Raw genomic sequence first — 21,108 nt, 5'->3', positions numbered from 1 at the left:
AATTGCCCTATAACTATAATGAAAAATGTAAAACACTGTATAGTACGTTTTTCACACCGGGGTACACAGAGACTCGACACGAATCACGATACATTCTATACATTGATTAGATAATAACATGAACCTGTTTCTGTGGAGAAGTGTCGTTAAAGTCAACTTGCTCTGCCACGTTTGCATGAAAGGATTGCAGCACTGGTAAAATCCAACCACACTTCTAAGGACTTGTGTTTGTTTGACATGCTGCCGTTTTCGCTACTAGCCTACACTCGTCTCCGAGCCGTCTCCGTCTTGCTTGAAGTTTGGATGCATACTACTGATCCAAGACCAGTGGGCGTATCCAGTATCCACCCCACACACTCACCCCAGGCCACACACTCATGTAGGTGGGGTGACGTCACCACAGCCGCTTGGCGCGCTTGCATGCATGGTCAGACACAGCGGAGCCAAATTGAAGACCCAAGGCCGCTTTGCCGTCCCATTGGCTAGAAGCAGCCAATCAGGAGTAGGGATTCAGTACACTAGCTGATAACGATGACGCGTACATTCTGAAGGCTTTCATTGACCAGCTGGCAGGCAGCTGGTAAAAAGTAATTATTATTGCTTTGATGCCCATATTAACCTTAGGAAGTATTAAGTTTTTTTTTTTATTAGCACATGCATTCCATACATTCCATCAGGCTGGGGTCCCTCATTTTGCTCGGACCCCACTTGGAGAACCACTGCCCTATTTATAGACATTGTGGGTTCATGTTATGAACATCACTACGTCCTCTCCACCACCAGAGCTTCCGTTAATTCAGTCCCAAATCTATACCGACACTACTCTCCTCTCGTCACACACACCCGTGACTGCAGTCAAGAAGATTCTATGTACCGGAATGCCCCGCAGGGATTCATTTTCACCATCTCACCTGCGCCATTCACTCCCATTATGCTCACCGACGAGCCAACGCCCTCCAAATTGCAGCCCACACGTTTACACAGGCAGGCAATGGCTGCCTCTCATTTAAGACACGGCAGCCCATGGAACAATTGAAGAGGTTGTGTGGGGTAATTGTTTATTACCGCCTTGCAACGAATGTAATTCATGCGACGCCTCGGCCCTGCCAACAGGGAGCTGTAATTGAATCTGTTTAATGCCGATGTTTAACGGGCAAGGTCAAAGGTCTTCTCTTGCTGGATGTCGATAAACATATGCCCCAATGGAAGCAGTGTAAAAAAGAATGGATGTTCCTAGAGTGGAAAAGATGGACCAAGAGGTCAAATAAATGCTCTGGGGTTTTTTTGTTTTTACGTAGGAGCTCATTTCCCAGTTTACAACAGGAGGAGAAGAGAGAGTGTTGAGTGCAGGAGAGACTCCGTCCACAAGACTGTGGACGGAGTTCTGTGTTACCGTTGGTGTCTCGCCAGTGTGCGAGTCAGCGAAACGCCAGTGCTTTAAATAAGGCTGGTTAATTAGGCTTGGCTTCAAGACGAAGCGGGGATGCAGTGTGTGAGGCACGGCCTCTCCAGAGACGCCAAATCTGCCACCGCTTACGAGCTCTTAAATTACCTGAAGCGCAACACCCAGCGGAGTTTCTAACCACTTAAGACCTATTTCATGCTTTGTTGTGTGATGGGGTCACACAACGAATATAGCCGATGCACAAGCTCACAATGCGTCACATTGCTTTCCATTTCTGAACATTTCTGTAACCTTTTTTTTAACATTCTTTTACATTTACACCTCTTATGAGCACAATGCCCAAAATAGAAGTCGTATAAGGTAACTTGAAAGCCATACAGTACTTGAGTAAAAGTAAAGATAGATGTCTTACTACGTCATCATCCATGAGTCTTAACTGTTCAAAAATGTATTTAGTTCAAAATGTACTTTCAAAGTATCAAAAGTATGTAGTGTTAAAATGTACTTACAGTAAGTATCAAAAGTACAAGTATAACTGCTTTTCAAGTGTACAAACAGATGGGTTTTGACTGTACAGACAAGAATTATATCTGTCCTTCAGATCAAAGAGAGAATTTGACTTTTCATCTCGATCCACTTGCATCTTTAACAGAGGACTATCTTTGAGTTTTGAGTGGAATTCGTCCTTCAAAGATTGAACTCTCCATTTCCATCCACTTACTAATCCATTGACTAATTACTAACTTACAGAGCAGAGTTTATAAGACACTGTGCTATTATCATCTACTGTAGGTACTCGAACATAAACATAAATAATCCTGTGCAAAATTGGTTTGGCTGCTGGCACAGGAATTGTGCTATCAAGCATAAAGGCAGACAGGCACTAGTAATAAGTGATCATAACATGACCTAAATAAAAGGTAATTTGAACATGGTATGGCCTGCCGTGTGACTGTGGTCACTGTAGCTTCTGTCTTGTGGTGGGAATGTGTCTGAGTGGACATGTGATCCGTACACCTCCTCCTCATTGAGCCTGTGGATACATGAGTCATAAGTCACAAGCCTGGACATGGATGATGGAACCCAACCACGTCATGTGAATGTCAACAAGACATACTGTAGTACAGGAACACATACAGGAAACGTAAAAATCTAAATAATAATTAAAAGCTACAAAATGGCCATGTGTGATCAGCTACACTGTCGCCAAAGTCACTGCTGAAGTGTTGATCTAGCCTCACTGCCTAAATGAAAAGGAGGCTAGCACAGAAAACTGCAACTTATAGAAGTAGAAATGGTGAAACAAAAACACATGATTGATTGACGCTTCACTGCATCAGTTTGTGTGGCTTTATAATATTGCTGGCTTCCGTCAAAATGCATTTCAGCATTTGTAGCCGTTTGCTTTGTCGCCACTAGCGTGTGCGGAGTCGCTCATCTAAGTAGCCTTTGGTGTGTTGCATGGCTTTGGAAGACTATCCTGACTCAGTCTGGGTTAAAGATTTATCCATTTTTCCTTTCTGTGGAGGTCTTGACATAAAGGAAAGTTGCTTTGTTCTCATCTGGAACTTCCCATTATTATTCCTATGACCAAGAGGCCTCATCCTACCGGTGTATTTGACAGTCTATGTGTTGCCTCTCCATTCCAGTCCCTGTTAGGGGAGTTCAATAAAGGACTATTTCTCAAGGGTACCTGTGCCACAATGAATCACCGTTTTAGTCCCTCTCATGCGATCCGGCACGGCACACAATGTTATCGTGGTCCACATTTCCCCTTGGAGTTGCCAGTTTCAGAAACCATGGGGAGGCCTGTGTATCAGCCTTCAGCGTTTTCTATGCGAGGAAGTGCCCTTGCACAAATAAGCCCAGATTCAATGTTAACACAATTTTGGGTCTTGGCCTGGGAAGAGATCCAATCATGTCTAGTAGAGCTGTCTCGTACAGACAAGAACATGCACGGTGCAGTGGACACGTTTACATTTTATATTATTATTGGCTTTTGAATGTTTTCCTCTTTGTATTTAATGCTGATCCTTACCTGCACTCACTTCCTTCATTCTATGCATGTCATTCCCCAGGATAACTGAGTTTGTTCTGCCCCCTAGTGTTTATAAAGAGTATAAGTCAAATATACAAGTATTACTGTACTGTACTCTATTAGAATGTTACTAAGAGAGATGACTCTCTCTCTCTCTCTCTCTCTCCCCTCCCTCCCTCTCTCTCGCTGTCTCTCTGTTGCTATAGTTCAATTCCATCAGCTGTGCAGTCTTACTTCTCTGAAAAGAGTATAAAATATAATAACAACAAATGGCAGCCAAATTGAAAAGCAAATTTCTGCTGCGTTAGGGTTAGGGCCATTTGTTTATTTACAGTGTGGTCTCTCCATGCCTCTGCAGTGACTTGGAGCAGTTTGTGGACTCTCTGAAGAGGGACTCGGGTGGGACAAACAGAGCGGTGACTCTGAAGGACGTGGAAGAAGGAGCCGTCACTCTGCGGAAGGTTGGAGAGTCTCTGGCAGGCCTCAAAGGTAAGGCGACCCAACAGTCAAATCATTGGACAACGTGGTCAACATGGTCTTTGCAAATGACCATGCTCCAAACTGTCTTGACAAACGTAATTTGGCTGAGAGCTAGAGAGTTAACTCAGTGTTTCTCAACCTGTGGTTCGGGACTCCCAGGGGGGTTTCCACATGATTATATCATGTTTTTGTATTGGCTTGGTGTTATGTGCTTATTTGTCACGGCTTGAAAAGGTTGAGAACCACTGAGTTCACTGACCACTTAGTGTAGGAGGAACACACAGTTTAGACACACTTAGTTGCCACACTTAAATGGCTCTCTCAAGTGACTTTTCACGTTCATCAATTGCATTCTCCCGTGCGTCGCAGGGGAGTTTCCCGCGCTACAGACCAGGATGCGGGCGGTGCTGAGGGTGGAGGTGGAAGCGGTCAGGTTCCTGAAAGAGGAACCCCACAAACTGGACACCATGCTGAAGAGGGTCAAGAGCCTCACGGAGACGCTCAGCAGCCTGAGAAGGTAAGACCATAGATTTTTTGGGACTCCCAGGTAACCCAAAAAACAGGAAAGCATCTGTGTCGTTTTTGGCTATTCAAAAATAGCAGATCTACATCGGCTGCGTGTGCAATTCTTACAATTATTATTTATTTTTATTATTAATATACATTTTTAAATGGATTATTTTAACTCAAATCTTTGCTTCTGAGGATCCCTGAGATGGTGGTCCGCAGCCAAATACATATGAGGTTGGGGGTCCTTGACATGAAAACGTTTGAGAAGTACTGATGTACTGTAGCAAGCAATATTACGTTTTTCAGAAAAGGATTTAGAGGACATTAGGCTAAACTAAAGGAAGCATAATGTGACCAAAGGGGTTGGTCGGTTCAATTCCCCGGACCAGCAGGTAAAGTCTGCCTCAGTACCCATCATTGAAGTGCACTTGAGCAAGGCACTCAACCCCCCAAACTGCTCCAGTGGCCGATATAACGATATAAGACTGTGGTTGCACCGGGCAGCTGCCAGTTACCAGGTGTGAATGTGTGGAACTGCTGTACGAGTGTGTAGCACAGTGGTGCTGAAAAAGAACATTACGTTTGTGCTCAGCGAACATGTATAATGTTATTATTTATACGAACCCTGTATAAAAAAAGAGGGAAAAAGTGTGCGACACAATGTGCAAGCAATATAAATCAGAGCGAGAATGTCTGGAGCGAGACAGCAGAAGCTCTCAGTTCTGTTCAGCAGATGTGAGAGATTGCAGGGTTGATTACACTGGCAGGCGGAGATTCATCCTATCTGAGGGAGGGTCATTCAGCGTGGACGGAGGAGCGTAGCGTCCCGTCTTTGATTCAGTGCCATCGTGTCCAGTGAACCGCACTGCTGAATTAATTCAGGAGAAAAACTGCAGCACCTAATTTCCATTTAAATGTCAGTGACAGACACGCCACACGCTCCCTTTCTTCTCCCCTCTCGTGGCCTTTCAACTGGTCTACAGTGCATTACAGGTTTTCTTTTCCACTTGTTATATGTATTTAGCGTTTGCTGAATTCATTATGCAAACATTTTCAATATATTCTTTACGACTTGGCCTTTGCATTTCTAATCACGTCATTGTTTGTTTGACATTATTATATGATCTCCATAGAGCCTTACAGGACACCCTGCATCAACATATTACCCATTTTGGCCTGAGATCAGATTCTAAAAATGTCTTCTATATCCTGACAGTTTTCTGAAAAAGCTATGTTTCTATGTCAGTCGTTCTTTGATTAAAAAAATATATAGCAGACCTACAAGCTCGTAGCGTGCCACTCGGTGGCGCGCTATGAGCTTTTAGATCTGCTATTTTTCTATAGCTAAAGCATTATAACATAATGCTAACACCAAAATGGATTAACCTGAACGCATTTTCTTTTTCCTTACCTTTGTCCCCTGTTCCAATCCTCAGATGTGCTACTGAGATCAATCAGAAGCCATGCGATCAGCCAACTAATGTCTCATTAAAGGCGGCACCTGCAGTGGAAACTGGCCCTACGGTAGCATCTGAGCCTGGGCCACATGTGGACGCGCCCCCAGCCTCAGACAAGCCTGAGCCACAGACCTCCACGCTCAGGTCAGAGGTGATGCCTTCCTCCCCGGTGGTCATCCACCACGTCCAGAGCTCCCCGGTCCACATGCAGCAGTGCCAGCAGTCGGCGGCCTTGACCACACAGCCCAGCCCCCCGCTCACCCCCAGCCCCACGCAAGGTGCCAGCAGCCCCTTCCCTGGCCAGAGCCAAGGCCGGGACTCGCCCAAAGCGGCTGCCTCGGATCCGCCTAGCCCTGTCCGCAACAAGAAGTCCCCCGTCAGCCCCGTTAATAACGGCAACCAGAATCTGGTCATAGAAGAGCTCCAGAGCAGCCAAGGGAAGGGCAAAAACCGAGCCATGTCCATTGAGGTATGCTCACTCACCGGCTAGGTTAGAAGACATCATACAGTGTCATCTTATTTTAAATAGACTAAATAGACGGAGACATTTTGACCGCAAAAGAAAACCTGCAGGCCCTGGAATGACCTGCCTGAGGAGCTCAGGCTGTCAATCACTCACTTCTTTCAACGTTAGTTTACGTGTATTTATTAAATTATTAATTTTGTTCATTGATTTAATTCTCCGCTTTTATGTAAAACACTCAAGTAACTTAGGTGTAGTTGATACGTGCTACATATAGTCATATACACAAATACATATTCTTATTACATGTTAAAAATGTCCCCATCTTCATATTTCTTTCTCTCTCCATCCCTTTTCTCTCTCTGCCTTTAATCGTATCTTGACCCTGATAGGCTGCAGAGAGGGAGTGGGAGGAGAAGAGGCAGAACATGGGTCATTATGATGGGAAAGAGTTTGCAAAGATCCTCCAAGAGGCCCAGGTCAACATGATGAAGGGCATACCCAGTCTAGACACGGAGGATAAGTCAACAGCGCCCCCTGCAGCCACGGGGGACCAGGCAGACTCTCCAAGCCCCGTGGAGACAACGTCAGGTAAACACACCTGCACAGATGCTGGTCCCAGTCAATACTAATTGACCAAATGACCACATTCACATGGCTGCCATTTTGCTCTCATGTCATACTTTGTCATAAGAGCACAATGCAACAGGCTCTTTGTAAAACGTTTGATTTATGCTCTCTGTTTATTATTTTGCCAAAAGATGAGCCACAGTCCTCGCCTAACACAGATAAACCAGCCAAGCCAGTACCGGAGAAACCTCCTAAACCTGTGCTGGAGAAGCCGGTCAAACCTATTCTGGAGAGGCCCGCCAAGGCTTGTGCCGAACGCACCCCCGCCACCAAGCCAGCAGTGTCCAGTGAAAAGGTCACCAAGTTGGGATCAGAGAAAGTCAGCAAGTCCCCTCCACCACCCCCACCCAGGAAGACCTACCCTAGCGCCAGCTCAGGCATGACCACTACGCGCTCCGGCGAGGTTGTCTACACCAGCAGCAGAAAGGACTCTCTCTCAGCTCAGGTTAGTCAAGTCACGTATATTTGTATAGCCCTTAATCACTGGGCTTTACATGTCCACAGTTAACAAAGGAAACACAACCACACCCTGAGTCTATTCCATATAGACCCTTAATCGGGCAAGGGGGAAATCCCAAGAAAACTAAATTGGCACAATATCCATTTACAAAACAAACAAAAGTCTGCTTGGCAATCTGTCTCTGTTGACTGGATCTCTTGGGATCATTTGTACCTGTCACACTTTTGGTCAAATCAACCAAAGACTGAACGCAACAAACATATATTGAGAAATAAACCTGGAGTATAATGTTGCTTGGAGAATGTTCTGTTTTTAGAGAAAAGTTGTGTGAAACCTGTGACTGACTAAACATTGAACCTTGTGTTGATTGAGATATAACGGGCCTTCCATCCATAATTTCCCGCAGGAGGGAGAAGAGGAGGGCCCACCTCCGTCTCCCCAACCCAAGCCTGCCAAGGCGCCTGCAGAGACATTGGCCAAGTCTCCCACACCGCCACCTGTCACTGCCTCTGCTGTTGCAGAGGAGGAGGACGAAGGGGACAAGATCATGGCAGAACTCCAGGTTAGAGGCATAACAACTCGAGAGATAATTATGCACTCTCTCTCTCTCTCTCTCTCTCTCTCTCTCTCTCTCTCTCTCTCTCTCTCTCTCACGCACACGCACACGCATGCAGTCAATCCAGGTAAGGCTGTAAATAGTTATTGGGTGTACTGTGGGATTGGGTGGTTATCTATCCCTTATTCTTGTGGAGGATGGCATTCTGGCAGAAGTTGGAGAAAATGGCCTGACGGTTGGTGAAATTGCAAATTAAACCTTTAAAACATCTGGACATCCGTCATGGATAATAAATAAATGCTCCAGGACGTTGGTCAAGAATACTGAATTCCTTCCTTTCCCCCAATTCCATGAACTTTCTCCCACTCTTCAGGTTTTCCAGAAGTGCTCAGTTAAGGATGTAGGGGTGAAAAATGTGGCCGACCCCGCCACCACTCGCATTGAACCACAAATAAGAGAGCTAAGACCGGGGGCTTTGCTGCCCCTCAAAGAGAAAAAGGTAAAGGATGTGTGTCGCCGCCGTCCGGCTGTCCACCTAACCTGCCTGCTTCTGCCGACCGTGTGAATCAATCAATCGATCAATCGGCCGCTCGCCTTAACCCTCCTGCAACCTGTTTCCCCTGCTTTTGGCTCGAGAGAAACCTGTAACAGCTGCCTTCCTTCAGACAGCTCCCTGTCTCCCCCCGCCTCGTTTTCCTTCCCCTCTTCTTTATTCCGCTGGAGGTCACACGCCTCTGTGTTGTTTCAGGATTAAGTCTGCATACTAAATTTGGTCTTGCAATACGATGAAGGGTCCGAAAAGATTATCTGTCTCTTCTGTGTATGGAACAAACGATGCAGCTGATTTCATTATTGCTTGTTATTTTTTTCATTTTTTTTCTTCCACCCAGAACAATAAACTGCTGTACAAACTACTGTATTCTACAGGCAATTAAATCGTCTTCTGTGTTTCTTTGTAAACCGCCATCTCTTCGTGCAAAAATCGGCTTGAGAACACCTCTGGATTAATTGGCTATTGGGTGAAAACAAACAATGTAATGTATTGGACGCAACCTGTTTTTGCAGACTTGGTTCACTATACCTAGGTCACTCTGACCCCTTTGCATGCTCTTGGCCCTCACCTTTACATTCTCTGGGGAACTATTCTTCTGTTTTATTCCTGCGTCTTTGCACAACTTTCCCTGGATTGGCTTAATTCACTTTAATACCTATTTACCTATCACACTGCTGTAATTTAAATTGTCACAAAATATTTTACTATCCACTTAGTGTGAGTATGATACCAGATGTCCCATTTACTGATCATCACAGTAATGTGACAAATTAAGGCTCATTTGTACGTCATCACATGGCCCTTGCATATTTTCAATTATTATTACGTAGTTAAAAGGAAATAAATGTGGTCATTGCAATTAATGTAACTGGCCGTGTTGGTGGGTGGGAAGCTGGGTGTGGAGGGCTGCAATAACCGCTCCTGAGTCCTACAGGTTGATCAGTGGCTGTGCAGCCCAGGGAGCACAACTGGGAGGAATAGCGTGTTCCTCCACACGCTTAGGCCTCCCGGTGAAACTCCTCACTGGCGGCGGGGGAAAGAAGCAGCTAGTGGCATCACATGTATCAGAGGATACACGTGGTTGTCCCTGACTTCAGGGAATTGGGATGAATTGAATGTCTAAATTGAGGGGGAAAAAAAGAAAACTGAGTCCCACCCTATTTTTCCCTCATGTTTTATTTAGTAAAACAAATGATAAATAATTTTCTCTGCTCAGTTAGTATTAAGTGAGAATGTATTGTGTAATATTTCTTGCAGGAGAAATATGTTAATGGCTAAGCTGATTTGTTTCCACTGAATAATTTACAATTCAAATGTCCCTGCATGTGTTACATATATCACATAAATGCAATATTGCTTGAAGCTGTAGACAATCGAATCACATAAAACAGAGAAGCACATTCACTTTGCTGAGACATGCCATGTGATCACTTGTAGAAAGCTATTACGCCAACGTAACGTTGACATCACAGACATGTGAGTCATATTGAGTCCATCGCATCCCTGCACAACCAATGCACAATAATATTGTTCCCTTAAACATTGTCCTAGCAGAGCTCAGAGCCCAGTCGAGAAGATAAAGAGCCAAACATAGATGAAAATGGCAACACTACGCTCCGACAGAGCCAGGGGGTATGTATGATACTTTACACTTTTCATTTGCTAAAAAGTAATGATGATAAAGATTTATCTCACAATAAATCAGAAAGTCACAAATGATGAAAACGCATCCAATATTAATTTGTATCCCTGATTGTCTGTGCTCTTGTCTTTTCCATGTCTGCAGGTCATATACTATGTGACAGGACAGATTTCCAAAGACCAACCACAGCCACCGCCAGGAACGGAGGAAACTCCTGAATGCCGAGAGCCCACACTGCCCCCAACACAGGTGTCAAATGTCAATGCTAATGACAATTCCCCAGGCCAGCAACAGCCATTGTCTGACCTACCAGTTTCTCCCCCGCGGTTATCGCCTCCGCCAATATCACCTCCACCAATATCACCTCCGCCTATATCCCCTAAGCCTGTGGGTCTGAATGGCTTCAAACTGCCTAGAAAGCACATGAAACGTTCACAATCGTCGAAGACCAGTAAGGAAGTGGCAGGGGCAAATATGACCCTTAACCAGATTAACACAGAGAAGAAACGGGAGCCCTCGGTCACCGAAGAGCACATTTCTTCTAGTAAGAGTGTAGTAACTGAGAAGGTGTCAATCTCAACCACTCGCACCATAAGAGAGGCACCCAAGTGTGTTGTCCCTCCCCCAGAAGAGGCCTTTCCCTGTGATGGCGGTGACCAGGTTGAGACAGCCGACGAGGATGCCGGTCTTAGTGCTGACCTCCCCGGAGAAGAGGCTCCTCCCCCGCCTGACAACATAGCCTTCATGATCACCAGCACCAAGGTCCAGGCATTGTCCTCCGGGGAATACCAGGAACTGGTCAATGCAAAGAAAGGTAGCGTCCAGACAGTAACCGTAGGGAACCGGGGCAACGTTACAGGAAACTCCAACGATCCCAACGCTCCGCCGGACAACGGCTACAATAGGAAGCCAGTTATCATCATCTTTGACGAGCCCATGGACATTCGCTCTGCCTACAAGCGCCTATCCACAATCTTCGAAAGCGAGGAGGAGCTGGAGAGACTGCTCGCGGAGGAGCGCATCGAGGAAGAGAGCGAAGAGTCGGACACGGAGAGGAGCGACGGAACGCAGGTAATAGTCGGAGGGCCCAAGGGGGGAGACGACAGGTCCGCAAAAGCTGCAAATAGCTTATCATCATCCTCCTCCTCCTCATCTGTGTCGGAGCTGACGGAAGGCGGGGCGAACTCAGAGACGACCGGAGGTAAGAAGAAGTTCAAGTTCAAGTTCCCGAAGAAGCAGCTGGCAGCTTTGTCGCAGGCAATCCGTGCGGGCACCAAGTCGGGCAAGAAGACCCTGCAGGTGGTGGTGTACGAAGACGAGGAGGAGTCTGACGGAACCGTCAGGCAACACAAAGAAGCAAAAAGGTTTGAGATCACTCGCTCGAAATCCCAGGCGGCCCTGGACTCGGCTCCGGTGAAAAGGGACAATTCCGACTCCATGTACAGGACGGATGAGATCAGGAAGAACACGTACAAGACACTGGACAGCCTAGAGCAGACCATCAAGCAGTTGGAGACCACGATTAGTGAGATGGGGCCGATCTCCCAACAGGAACCGTATGCGTGCGCGGATGAGACCGTGGACGATAGTGCTTCCGAGAGAGTGGGCTTGAAGAGGACCCTGTCTCTCCCTTCCTCCAAAAGCACCGGCTCGAAGATCTGTCTTCCCAGTAAAAGCTCATTGCGGAAGAAGTCCAAGCCACAGCTCCTTCCTCGTCCTGTAATTATACCTACCACCACCACCAGTAACCCCAGTCCTCCCAGCAGCATCCAACAGGTCTCTCTCTAGCTCTTGTTGCTTCGGAAAGGCCTTGGGTCCTTTGTTTTTGTAATCTTCCAACCTTCCCTTCACTCCATCTCTAACAACTGAGTTTACAAAATTCATTAATCCACTCCACAGGTGCTTGGAAATGTCGGAATATGTCCACCTTGGTGTTCTGTTCTCCCTCTGTGAAATCATGGTTGACAAGACATGATTGGGGAGTGGCATTTTCATGGGTTCCTGCATAGCGTCTCTCTTCCTTCAATTTACTCTTAACTGGGGGTTTCGGCGTGTGGCTCTTAATCACAGAATGACACTTCCATGTTGATTATGTCTGGTTCTCGACTGCATGTACTGTACACAGTGTATTTTTGGTCCCAGGGGGTGCATGTTCTTTCACTGGTGTTGATGAAATTAAACTGTTGAGCAGGTGTTCACCTGTTAGTGCCTTGATTTTCATACTTCCTATGTGGTGTTCCTTTATTTTTTATTTCCCCTTTCTTTCTTTTGTTTTATTTCTTGTTTTTTGTTTTTCCCGTTTGGATCCTCCTGCAGAACACCAGTGTCGCGTCTCCTACTAGTCGGATGCCCGTCCCGTTGTCTGCGAAGTCCAGGCAGTCGCCGGGTACTACTGACAAAGCAGGAAAACCGCAAAAGCTACAGGACGCTCAGAGGCAGTTTCGACAGGTAGTTTTACTGTAGGGCCTTACCGGGGAACTAGAGGAAACAAACTCACCAAGAGATAGAAAACGAGACGTGTTGTGTTAAGGGTGAAAAAGACAACCAAAGCTGTGAGATAAAAAAAAAAAAAAAAAGATAATGGGCCTCAGATAGCCATTGTGGATCTGTTCTTGTTTCTCTCGAGTCTGCTCTGACTGGAAGGCATGTTTGACTCTTGACTGTTACCACCATAACATCACCGTACTGTTTGCTTCTGCATGTCCACACTGTTCATGGCTTTCACTGTGTTGGTGACTTACTGAAAAAAAAAGAAAACAAAACAAAATGGAAAAATGGCAAAAGAAAAGAGAATTCTCTTCTTGTCACCGACTGAGTTGTCATCGCACCTCCGGTTCGCCATCACAGATGAGTTCCTAATCAGTGTTGCCAAACCCTAGGACGCTTTTTGGCTCTATTCAAATCTTAATTTATTGGGCTACGCTCCCCCTTTTCTCAGAATGCACCCCTGCTCTAAGACAAAAAGAATAACCCCTCACTTCAAATCTTTCCTTTCCTAAGAGAATTCCCCACCAACTCAACTCACTACCTTGCACCCAACCTGTGTTTGTGGAGGGTTGGCTCAGCTGGCCATAGACATGCACCCTCCTTCCTCACTACTCAATTTCCCAGCTCTAATTCGTTCTCGCCCTGAACACCTCCTGCACACTGCCCTCTGAATTCTCCATCCACAGCATTTGACAAAGCCTGACAGTCCCTCTAACATGGGCCAGTCTTCAGACGCCCCTCCCTCCCCTCTCCCCCCTTCATTCATTTCTGTCCTCTTATCTATGCACTGTTCTTTCAGCCTCTTCTCTGCCTCTATGTAACATTTCTCATTAAGGTTTTTCACCTCGAGTAACCCAGTAAACAACAGTAGATGTAGCAGTTGTAAGCTTTTTGTGTCTCTTAGTTGTCTTAGTAATATTTGTGTTTAATGTGTAGTTATGTTCCTACGTCTATAACTTTAGAATTAACTATTGTCTCGCCTTTTTTTGTATGTGTTGTTCCATTTGACCAATCTCCTTTTTTGACGACCAGTATCTGTTCTTTGGCATCTCTATTTGCAGGCTAACGGAAGTGCTAAAAGAGTTGGAGGGGATCATAAAACCACTTCCCCTACTGTACCCGCCTCTAAAATCCCTGCTTTTTATACTAGCTCCAGTAAAGGCAGCTCCCAGCCTGCTCAAAACTCAGATGCTACTAACTCCATTAACCCTTCCTTCTCCTCCTCTCCCTCTCCCTGCTCCACCACCAAGTCCTCCCTTCCGTCTCCTTATGCACCTCGCTCCGTGTCCTCCCACATCCCCTCCCTCTCTAACGGTTCCCTTAAACTCCCCACCCCCTCACAGCACACAGGTAAAACTCTCTCGTTCTCCTCGCAGACTCAAAATGGTCGAGCGCACTCCTCCTCCTCCTCCTCCTCCTTCTCCTCATCCTCCTCTTCCTCCCCCTCCCCTCTGTCGCCCACCCCTTTGGGCCCAGGTGGGAAGAGCATCCGCACCATACACACTCCCAGCTTCACCAGCTACAGGCCTCACAACGGCGCCGGCGGCAAATCCTGCATCCCAACAGCCACCGCGGCTAAGGACACCATCTAGGCCCCCTCCCCAATGTTTAGCCCCTCTGGGTTGGGCTAAGGACACCATCTAGGCCCCCTCCCCAATGTTTAGCCCCTCTGGGTTGGGCTAAGGACACCATCTAAGGCCCCCTCCCCAATGTTTGGCCCCTCTGGGTTGCTCTTGTGGCAGGTAGACTTGAGTATCCATGTTTGTTCCATTGAATTTTCTTTATTGTTGCATTCATGCTTTCTCTCTCTCTTTCGTTTGATATTAAAAAACATTAAGTGATGCTGGCCCCCAACAATGTATATACAGAGTACAGACACAGGCACACTCGAACACATGCACATAATAACACACACGCACGCACGCAAACACACACACACACACAAACCCGTTTTTATTTGACACGTATTTGACACTGGCATTCTCACACCATTCTCACACCCATATTTTTACTTTTGTTGAGCTGCGCTTTCCCATTTCAGATTATATTAACTTGAAATAAATATGACTGTTTCTTAAATGTGTATCAGATGTACAGTAAATAATTTGGAGAAAAAAATAAGAACTAACTAAAAGTGATTTAGTTTTACTACTTTGCTGTTGAAGTGGAGGGCTCTCATTATTTGAGACTCGAGTGGTGTTGAAAATATATTTTTCTTTCAGTATCTATGAATAGAAAATAATAGAGTTGATGTACAATCACAAAGATCATGTAAAAAAAATTGTGTGTTTTATTTTTCAAAACAGAGACTGGATATTCATAGTATATTTTAAACTTCTTATATTTCTTGTTTGTCAGACCCACAACCCAGCCCTTGTAAATGCCTTTAGAATGTATACATGATGTATACTGACGTTTAAAGTGGAACTGCATTGACTTTTGTCTTGTCAAGAATATGTTTCTCATACTTATCCACGTACACTGCCAATTTATTTTACAGACATGTAAAATTGGTATCATCATGAGTAACACAAGTTCTCAATTTTAGCGTGCCTATTTGCCAAAGTTGTTGCTAGTATGTCACTTCTGTAGCCAATTGACCATATTCACATGGCGGACAATTTGCTCTTATGTCATACCCCACGAGGGTTTCCGAACCAATGGGGTGCCTCAAAATGGCCACCATGTGGATATGGTCGATGGCAGTCATGGGATATTGGAGAATTGTACATGCACTCTCTGGGTGTGATGGCTGAAGTTGTGGCCTCTGTAGCTTTACTGGAGGCCTTTGTTTCTTAAGTTAACATTTATTGTCGTCTAAATATGAACTGTACTAAAACAAACAAAAATAAAAGTGATTCAATTGTTCTACGATGTGTACATAGATGCTTCTAATAAGAATTTGAGTAGTTTTGTTAACACCAAAGTTTATTTTTATGCATGCCTTTCCAGTACTTTAGGAGAGTGTTGTAACAGAAGAATTATGTTTGCACAGATAGTTTGTAAATATTTTGTTTCCTTGTCTTTTTCTTCTTTTTTTTGTAAAGCTTTAAACCATACTACATAAAAGCAATGTGGTAAAGAAAGAGCCGTGTTGGAATAGCAACAATAAAGATCTGCATGCTTGTAATGCATTCAGCTTGGACGACTCTGTTGTCTATTTTTGTCAATCATTTTTATGACCTCTGAGAAAATATATTGAAAGGAAAGTTAATTTCCTTTCCTTTTAAGTTAACAGGAAAATCCAAACGGATATCTCTTACATTCAAGTTTACTGTACTCCAGACAAATCACATGAGCTCCCGCAAACATTTCAGCTCGAGACCCAAAAGATACACTTGGCATCTCCTTGGGATTCAAACTTACAAAATACATTACTTGTGAATTAAAGCAGCACTATGTAACTTTTCCACAAAATGATGTTTAAGCAATAAAAACATCCTTCCATAATGTATAGACTCAGGGTGGTCCCTGCTATCCTGGCATTTGCAGAGGCACTAAATGAAGTTGTCCAGCATTCCCCAGGCCTGCATGGAGACAGTACTGTTAACATTGGTTTATTAGTCAGCAGTCAAACATCAAGGCTGAAATAAAACTAAGGGCTCTATTTTCGTCCATGCTAAACCCCTTATCCATAAACTTATTTTCCCTTTTTCCAATCTTCAGTTACTAGGAATGAAGAGCTTTATTACTTGCGCAAGCAGAGCGCGCAAGTAATGTTTTCGCCCGGTCTCCTCCGTCGTGACAGCTGTTCCGCCATTCGATGTTTATGCAGAAAAACATCAAATTTGTGCCTGTTTTGCTGGAACCAAATGACCACAAATGACCATATCTCTTACGTCATCATTTAGAGCTAGTCATACGTATACTATATACATAATCAGTCAAAATAAAATAGCAAATTGTGCCTGATCTGCTGGGACCAGAGTACGTGGTGTGTATATGTATGACTAGCTCTTAATGATGACGTAAGAAATATGGTAATTTGTGGTCATTTGGTCCCAGCAAACCAGGCACAGATTTCCTGTTTTTTTTTGCATAAACATCAAATGGCGGAACAGCTGTCACGGTTTTTGGCGCAAAGTAACCACAGTATACCGCTAATCAATTTACAACTACACACTTTATACAGTATAGAGTATAGAGTATATGCCTATATACTATATATATACTATATATATTTCTTACGTCATCATTTAGAGCTAGTCATACGTATACTATATACATAATCAGTAAAAAATAAAATAGCTAATTGTGCCTGATCTGCTGGGACCAGAGTACGTGGTGTGTATATGTATGACTAGCTCTTAATGATGACGTAAGAAATATGGTCATTTGTGGTCATTTGGTCCCAGCAAACCAGGCACAGATTTGCTGTTTTCTTGCATAAACATCAAATGGCGGAACAGCTGGGGGATATCAACACATATCAATGATTTATTTGTCTCTGAAAAACTAAAAAGGGATCCAGAATATATCTACAACGATAAAACAGTATTTCTTATATAGATAGAAACTTGAACCATACTTAATAATACTAGGTGTTTATATGCATAAAGTAGGTAGGTAGCAAATAGTTACATCTAAACATTAATCATTTCAAACGTTCCTTCACAGAGATACTGAGATTTGACAGTTTACAGCGGTCGAAAGGACTTGCGCGCTCTGCTTGCGCACTAGTTGGCCATTTATGGCCTACTAGTGTGCAACAAGCAAGTATGCACTCGACAGAGTGCAGTTCTAGTTATTATTATTATTATTACTATATGATGAATTCCTGTTCTGTTCTTTAACTACATAGAAGTGTCTATTTGTATGTCTCTAAATGTTTTGATGAATTGAACAATGTGGTCCACTGACTCCACTCACAATTAAAAGTCTTTGTATTACAATTTACAATGACAATTTAGGCATTTAGCAGACGCTCTTAATCCAGAGCGACTTACAATAATCAAGAACATAAGCATGGGAATACACCACAAAAGCATTTATCATAAAACATGCGTAAGCTAAGAAAGTAACAGTGGAATATCTATATTATGAGACTATAAACATATAAACTATATATATATATAATACTATGCTATACATATGTACTATGGCGTGCTATGACTATATACAATAGTATTGAGTTTGTGCTTGAAATGTACTGTAATTCTACAAACTGTTAATAAATATTTCAATCAATCAATCAAAATAAAATATCAAGCGAGGTGGCAGTAGAGACCTGTATTATGCCCGCCCCCATTATGCAAACTGGTGAGTTGTCTTCACTTTCTGACATGGCGGGCTGAGTTGTCTGTACTTTCCGCTGGGGCAAGTTGGGCGAGTTGGTAAAGGGAAAGGACGGGCAGCTACAGTCTATGAGCTCACCCCGAAAGTCCAGACAACTCACCCCGGTGAGTTGACTTCACTTTCTGACATTTCGGGGTTAGTTGTCTGTAGGCTACTTTCATTCAATTTCGGAATTCGGATATAACTATCGGTTCCTACAGACGTGCGCAGTCACGCGCTAATTATTTGTAAAACACTGTTGTAAGTATAGTAAGGGAAACCTATGAAAATCTGGGAACTAAATCGTTACCAAGAAATTTCTTCACCAATGTGTTTCTAAATGTGTCTTATAACATGTACTAAAAGTTTGAAATTCAACTCCCGTGGGAAACCTCATTAAAAAACAACTCAAAGTCGGGGTACCGATAACCGATTTTCGAAAAATCGAAAGTGCAAACATTTGACTTTTTGGACTTTTGAGGGGTCAAACTAGGGTTTTTTCATGATTCTGAGTTGATTGCAAGCATTTCTTTTTAACCAAGACCACTCCCTGGTGGAAAAACGGCCGCACCCACTTTTCCCGCTCATCGTTCACCTCCCCCCCCAATGCACCCTTCCACCCCACACACACCTACCCTTGCAGGGTACATGTAAATTAAAACATAGCTAAATTAGTTTATTTTTTATTTTTTTACATGGTAAATAGGCCTAGTTATTGTTTAGTAGTGGTTGCTGTAGTTGATTGTCATTCAAAGTGAGGAAGTTTGGAGCACCAGACATGCCTGAAGCCATTTGCATCCTTTTTCTCTGTTGATCACGGGTGGATACAATATACTGCTTCTAGTGTGTTGATTTATATACTGATGTGTGTTGAGTGCGCAGTAGTGAGTAGTTGATTGCTCGTTTTGTTGCACCTGCTGGGCAGCAGGGTGGATGATCAAAGCCCAGGATCCCGACTTCCCACACTCCAACTGGAATGGCTGGATGAAGAGTATCCATGCAGATAATGTCAAGTAGAGCACACAGATTGATTTCCTCCCACTCATCGAAGGTGACCCTAATGACCAGAACACGATCTTCACCACTCTCAAAGAGTGCATTAGGCTCTCTGCAGACAGGGCCACTATAGTGACGTTCGATCTTCCGATCTGGCTGAAGGCTGTGGACATCATAAAGCAGGCCAATCTACCCGTCATTCCGAGGTTGGGTGGATTTCAAGTCCTACCTTGCATCCATAGGTAACATTAAGGAGGATTCTGGAATACTAGAGCTGATACAGCTGATTTTTCCATGGAGTACGACAGCCAGCCACATCCTGGATGAAGGGTGTTTTGACAAGGCAATTCGTGCTCATCTCCTCATTGATGCAGCCATCTATCAGCACACCATGAAACATGCCTTCACTGAGGAGGAGCTTGTTGAAATGAGGACCTTCATGGAGAAGGTAGCTGATGGGAAGATGGGAGCCAGATAAACAGATCCAGTAGTGGCACTGTTTGAACAGAGGTTTGAAGAAAACTTCAAAAGACTCACTGAAGGAGGAAGAACACCTACCTGCACCTGGGTGCAGTACCACCACATGGTGGATGTGATCAAGATGTTCATCCAAACTGAGCGGCTTGCAGACCACAATGGGCACCTGTCCTGCATTGTTACCACAATGCTGGACATCTTTGTAGCTGCGGGCCATCATCAATGTGCCAAAGGCGTACGGCTGTACTGTCAACTTATGAAGGATCTCGAAACTTTGCCTGCTTACAAAGAGACCTTCGAAAGTTTCACCTCCCATGGAAACCACGTTGTCCGTTATTCCAGCCATGATTGGTCTGGCACCTGGTGTGACATCTGTATCGAGCAGACCTTAATGAAGGCAACCAAATCAGAAGGTGGACTGAGCAGAGGGAGGATGAGAAACAGTGATTCTGACCACAAGTGCTGGGTGCTCACCCTCAGTGCTGGGTGCTCACCCTCAGTCATTTCTACAATGCCACCCAGCGCATGGAGGAAGATGTAAAGAAACATGCTCCACTCCACAGAGACCTTTCCAAAACACAGATGAAGCGAGATGCTGAAGCAGTTGAACTTGCCCTCCAATGGTTCGAGGAGAACAACCCATTCGACCACGATCGAGACAAGGAGATGCTTGTATCTTTCTCTGCAGAATTCACCAGCACAGGAGTTGACTCAGTCAATGCTGAGAGAGCAGCTGAAGTAGGACATTCTGGTACTGGTACATTTACCATGGACCAGGTAGTACTCTGGGTGCAATTCGATACATCTTCTCACGTAAGGCAGCGGCTGGGCTGATTAAACCAGAGAATCTACCTCCAACAGAGGGTGCAGCTGCACAGCAATCTCTCCGTGCCTACCTACAGACCCGGGACTGGATCCTATACAGAGCATGTCTATGGACCCCAGTGACTATGGATGGACATTAGGTGTTCATGGTTATGAACCAGTTCCAACACTAGACCCCATGGCTCCTGAGGAGCTACTAAAGTTCACAAGCTGCAATTGTAATGGAGATTGCAGCAACCGTGTTGAAGAAGACTCAGACATTGACTCCTGAAGCATTTGACATGGTGGATCAGTATTATTCTAATCGAAATAAATGCAACTTTATATGTAAATGTTAAAGTGGGTGTGGCAGTTTTTCCACTAAGGAGTGGTCTTGGTGAAAAATAAATGCTAGCAATCAACTCAGAATCATGAAATAACCCTAGTTTGACCCCTCAAAAGTCCAAAAAGTCAAATGTATGCACTTTCGAATTTTCGAAAATCGGTTATCGGTACCCCGACTTTGAGCTGTTTTTTTATGAGGTTTCCCACGGGAGTTGAATTTCAAACTTTTAGTACATGTTATAAGACACATTTAGAAACACATTGGTGAAGAAATTTCTTGGTAACGATTTAGTTCCCAGATTGGTCAAATACCTGATAAAATGCCCTTACTAGTAAGGATTAGAGCGTCTCACTCTCTATGCAGCATTGAGGGGGACGTGGGGGGATCGTTTGGGGATAAAGTTTGCGCTTCAAAGGCAGAGTCTCACAGCTGTACAAAGTTGCTAATTAGACTGCACTCCCAAACACAGTTCTAATAGGCATACTTATTGACTGAATACATCTGAATAGCAAAGCTAGTATTGACACCCC

General features: G+C 44.4%; 1 protein-coding gene across 17 annotated transcripts in view; it reads left to right on the top strand.

Annotated features, from left to right (window-relative positions):
* Positions 1-15,832, top strand: part of kiaa1217 (KIAA1217 ortholog) — a 151,729-nt gene extending 135,897 nt beyond the window's left edge. For 9 of the 17 annotated variants that reach the window (XM_083778251.1, XM_083778249.1, XM_083778250.1 and 6 more), the window contains 11 exons: positions 3,802-3,932; positions 4,293-4,440; positions 5,870-6,359; positions 6,746-6,944; positions 7,115-7,428; positions 7,850-8,005; positions 8,373-8,498; positions 10,104-10,184; positions 10,339-11,970; positions 12,511-12,642; positions 13,743-15,832. In XM_083778251.1, coding sequence (XP_083634377.1) covers positions 3,802-3,932; positions 4,293-4,440; positions 5,870-6,359; positions 6,746-6,944; positions 7,115-7,428; positions 7,850-8,005; positions 8,373-8,498; positions 10,104-10,184; positions 10,339-11,970; positions 12,511-12,642; positions 13,743-14,273 — 3,940 coding nt within the window. In that variant the 3' untranslated portion in view covers positions 14,274-15,832. The remainder of the gene's footprint in view (positions 1-3,801; positions 3,933-4,292; positions 4,441-5,869; positions 6,360-6,745; positions 6,945-7,114; positions 7,429-7,849; positions 8,006-8,372; positions 8,499-10,103; positions 10,185-10,338; positions 11,971-12,510; positions 12,643-13,742) is intronic. The other 8 variants (XM_083778247.1, XM_083778243.1, XM_083778240.1 and 5 more) reach the window with 8 other exon arrangements.
* The last annotated feature ends 5,276 nt before the right edge of the window (positions 15,833-21,108 follow it).

The sequence above is a fragment of the Protomyctophum parallelum genome, assembly GCF_964188405.1.
Source record: "Protomyctophum parallelum genome assembly, chromosome: 12".
Taxonomy (NCBI): domain Eukaryota; kingdom Metazoa; phylum Chordata; class Actinopteri; order Myctophiformes; family Myctophidae; genus Protomyctophum; species Protomyctophum parallelum.
This window is presented reverse-complemented; position numbering and strand designations above follow the sequence as displayed.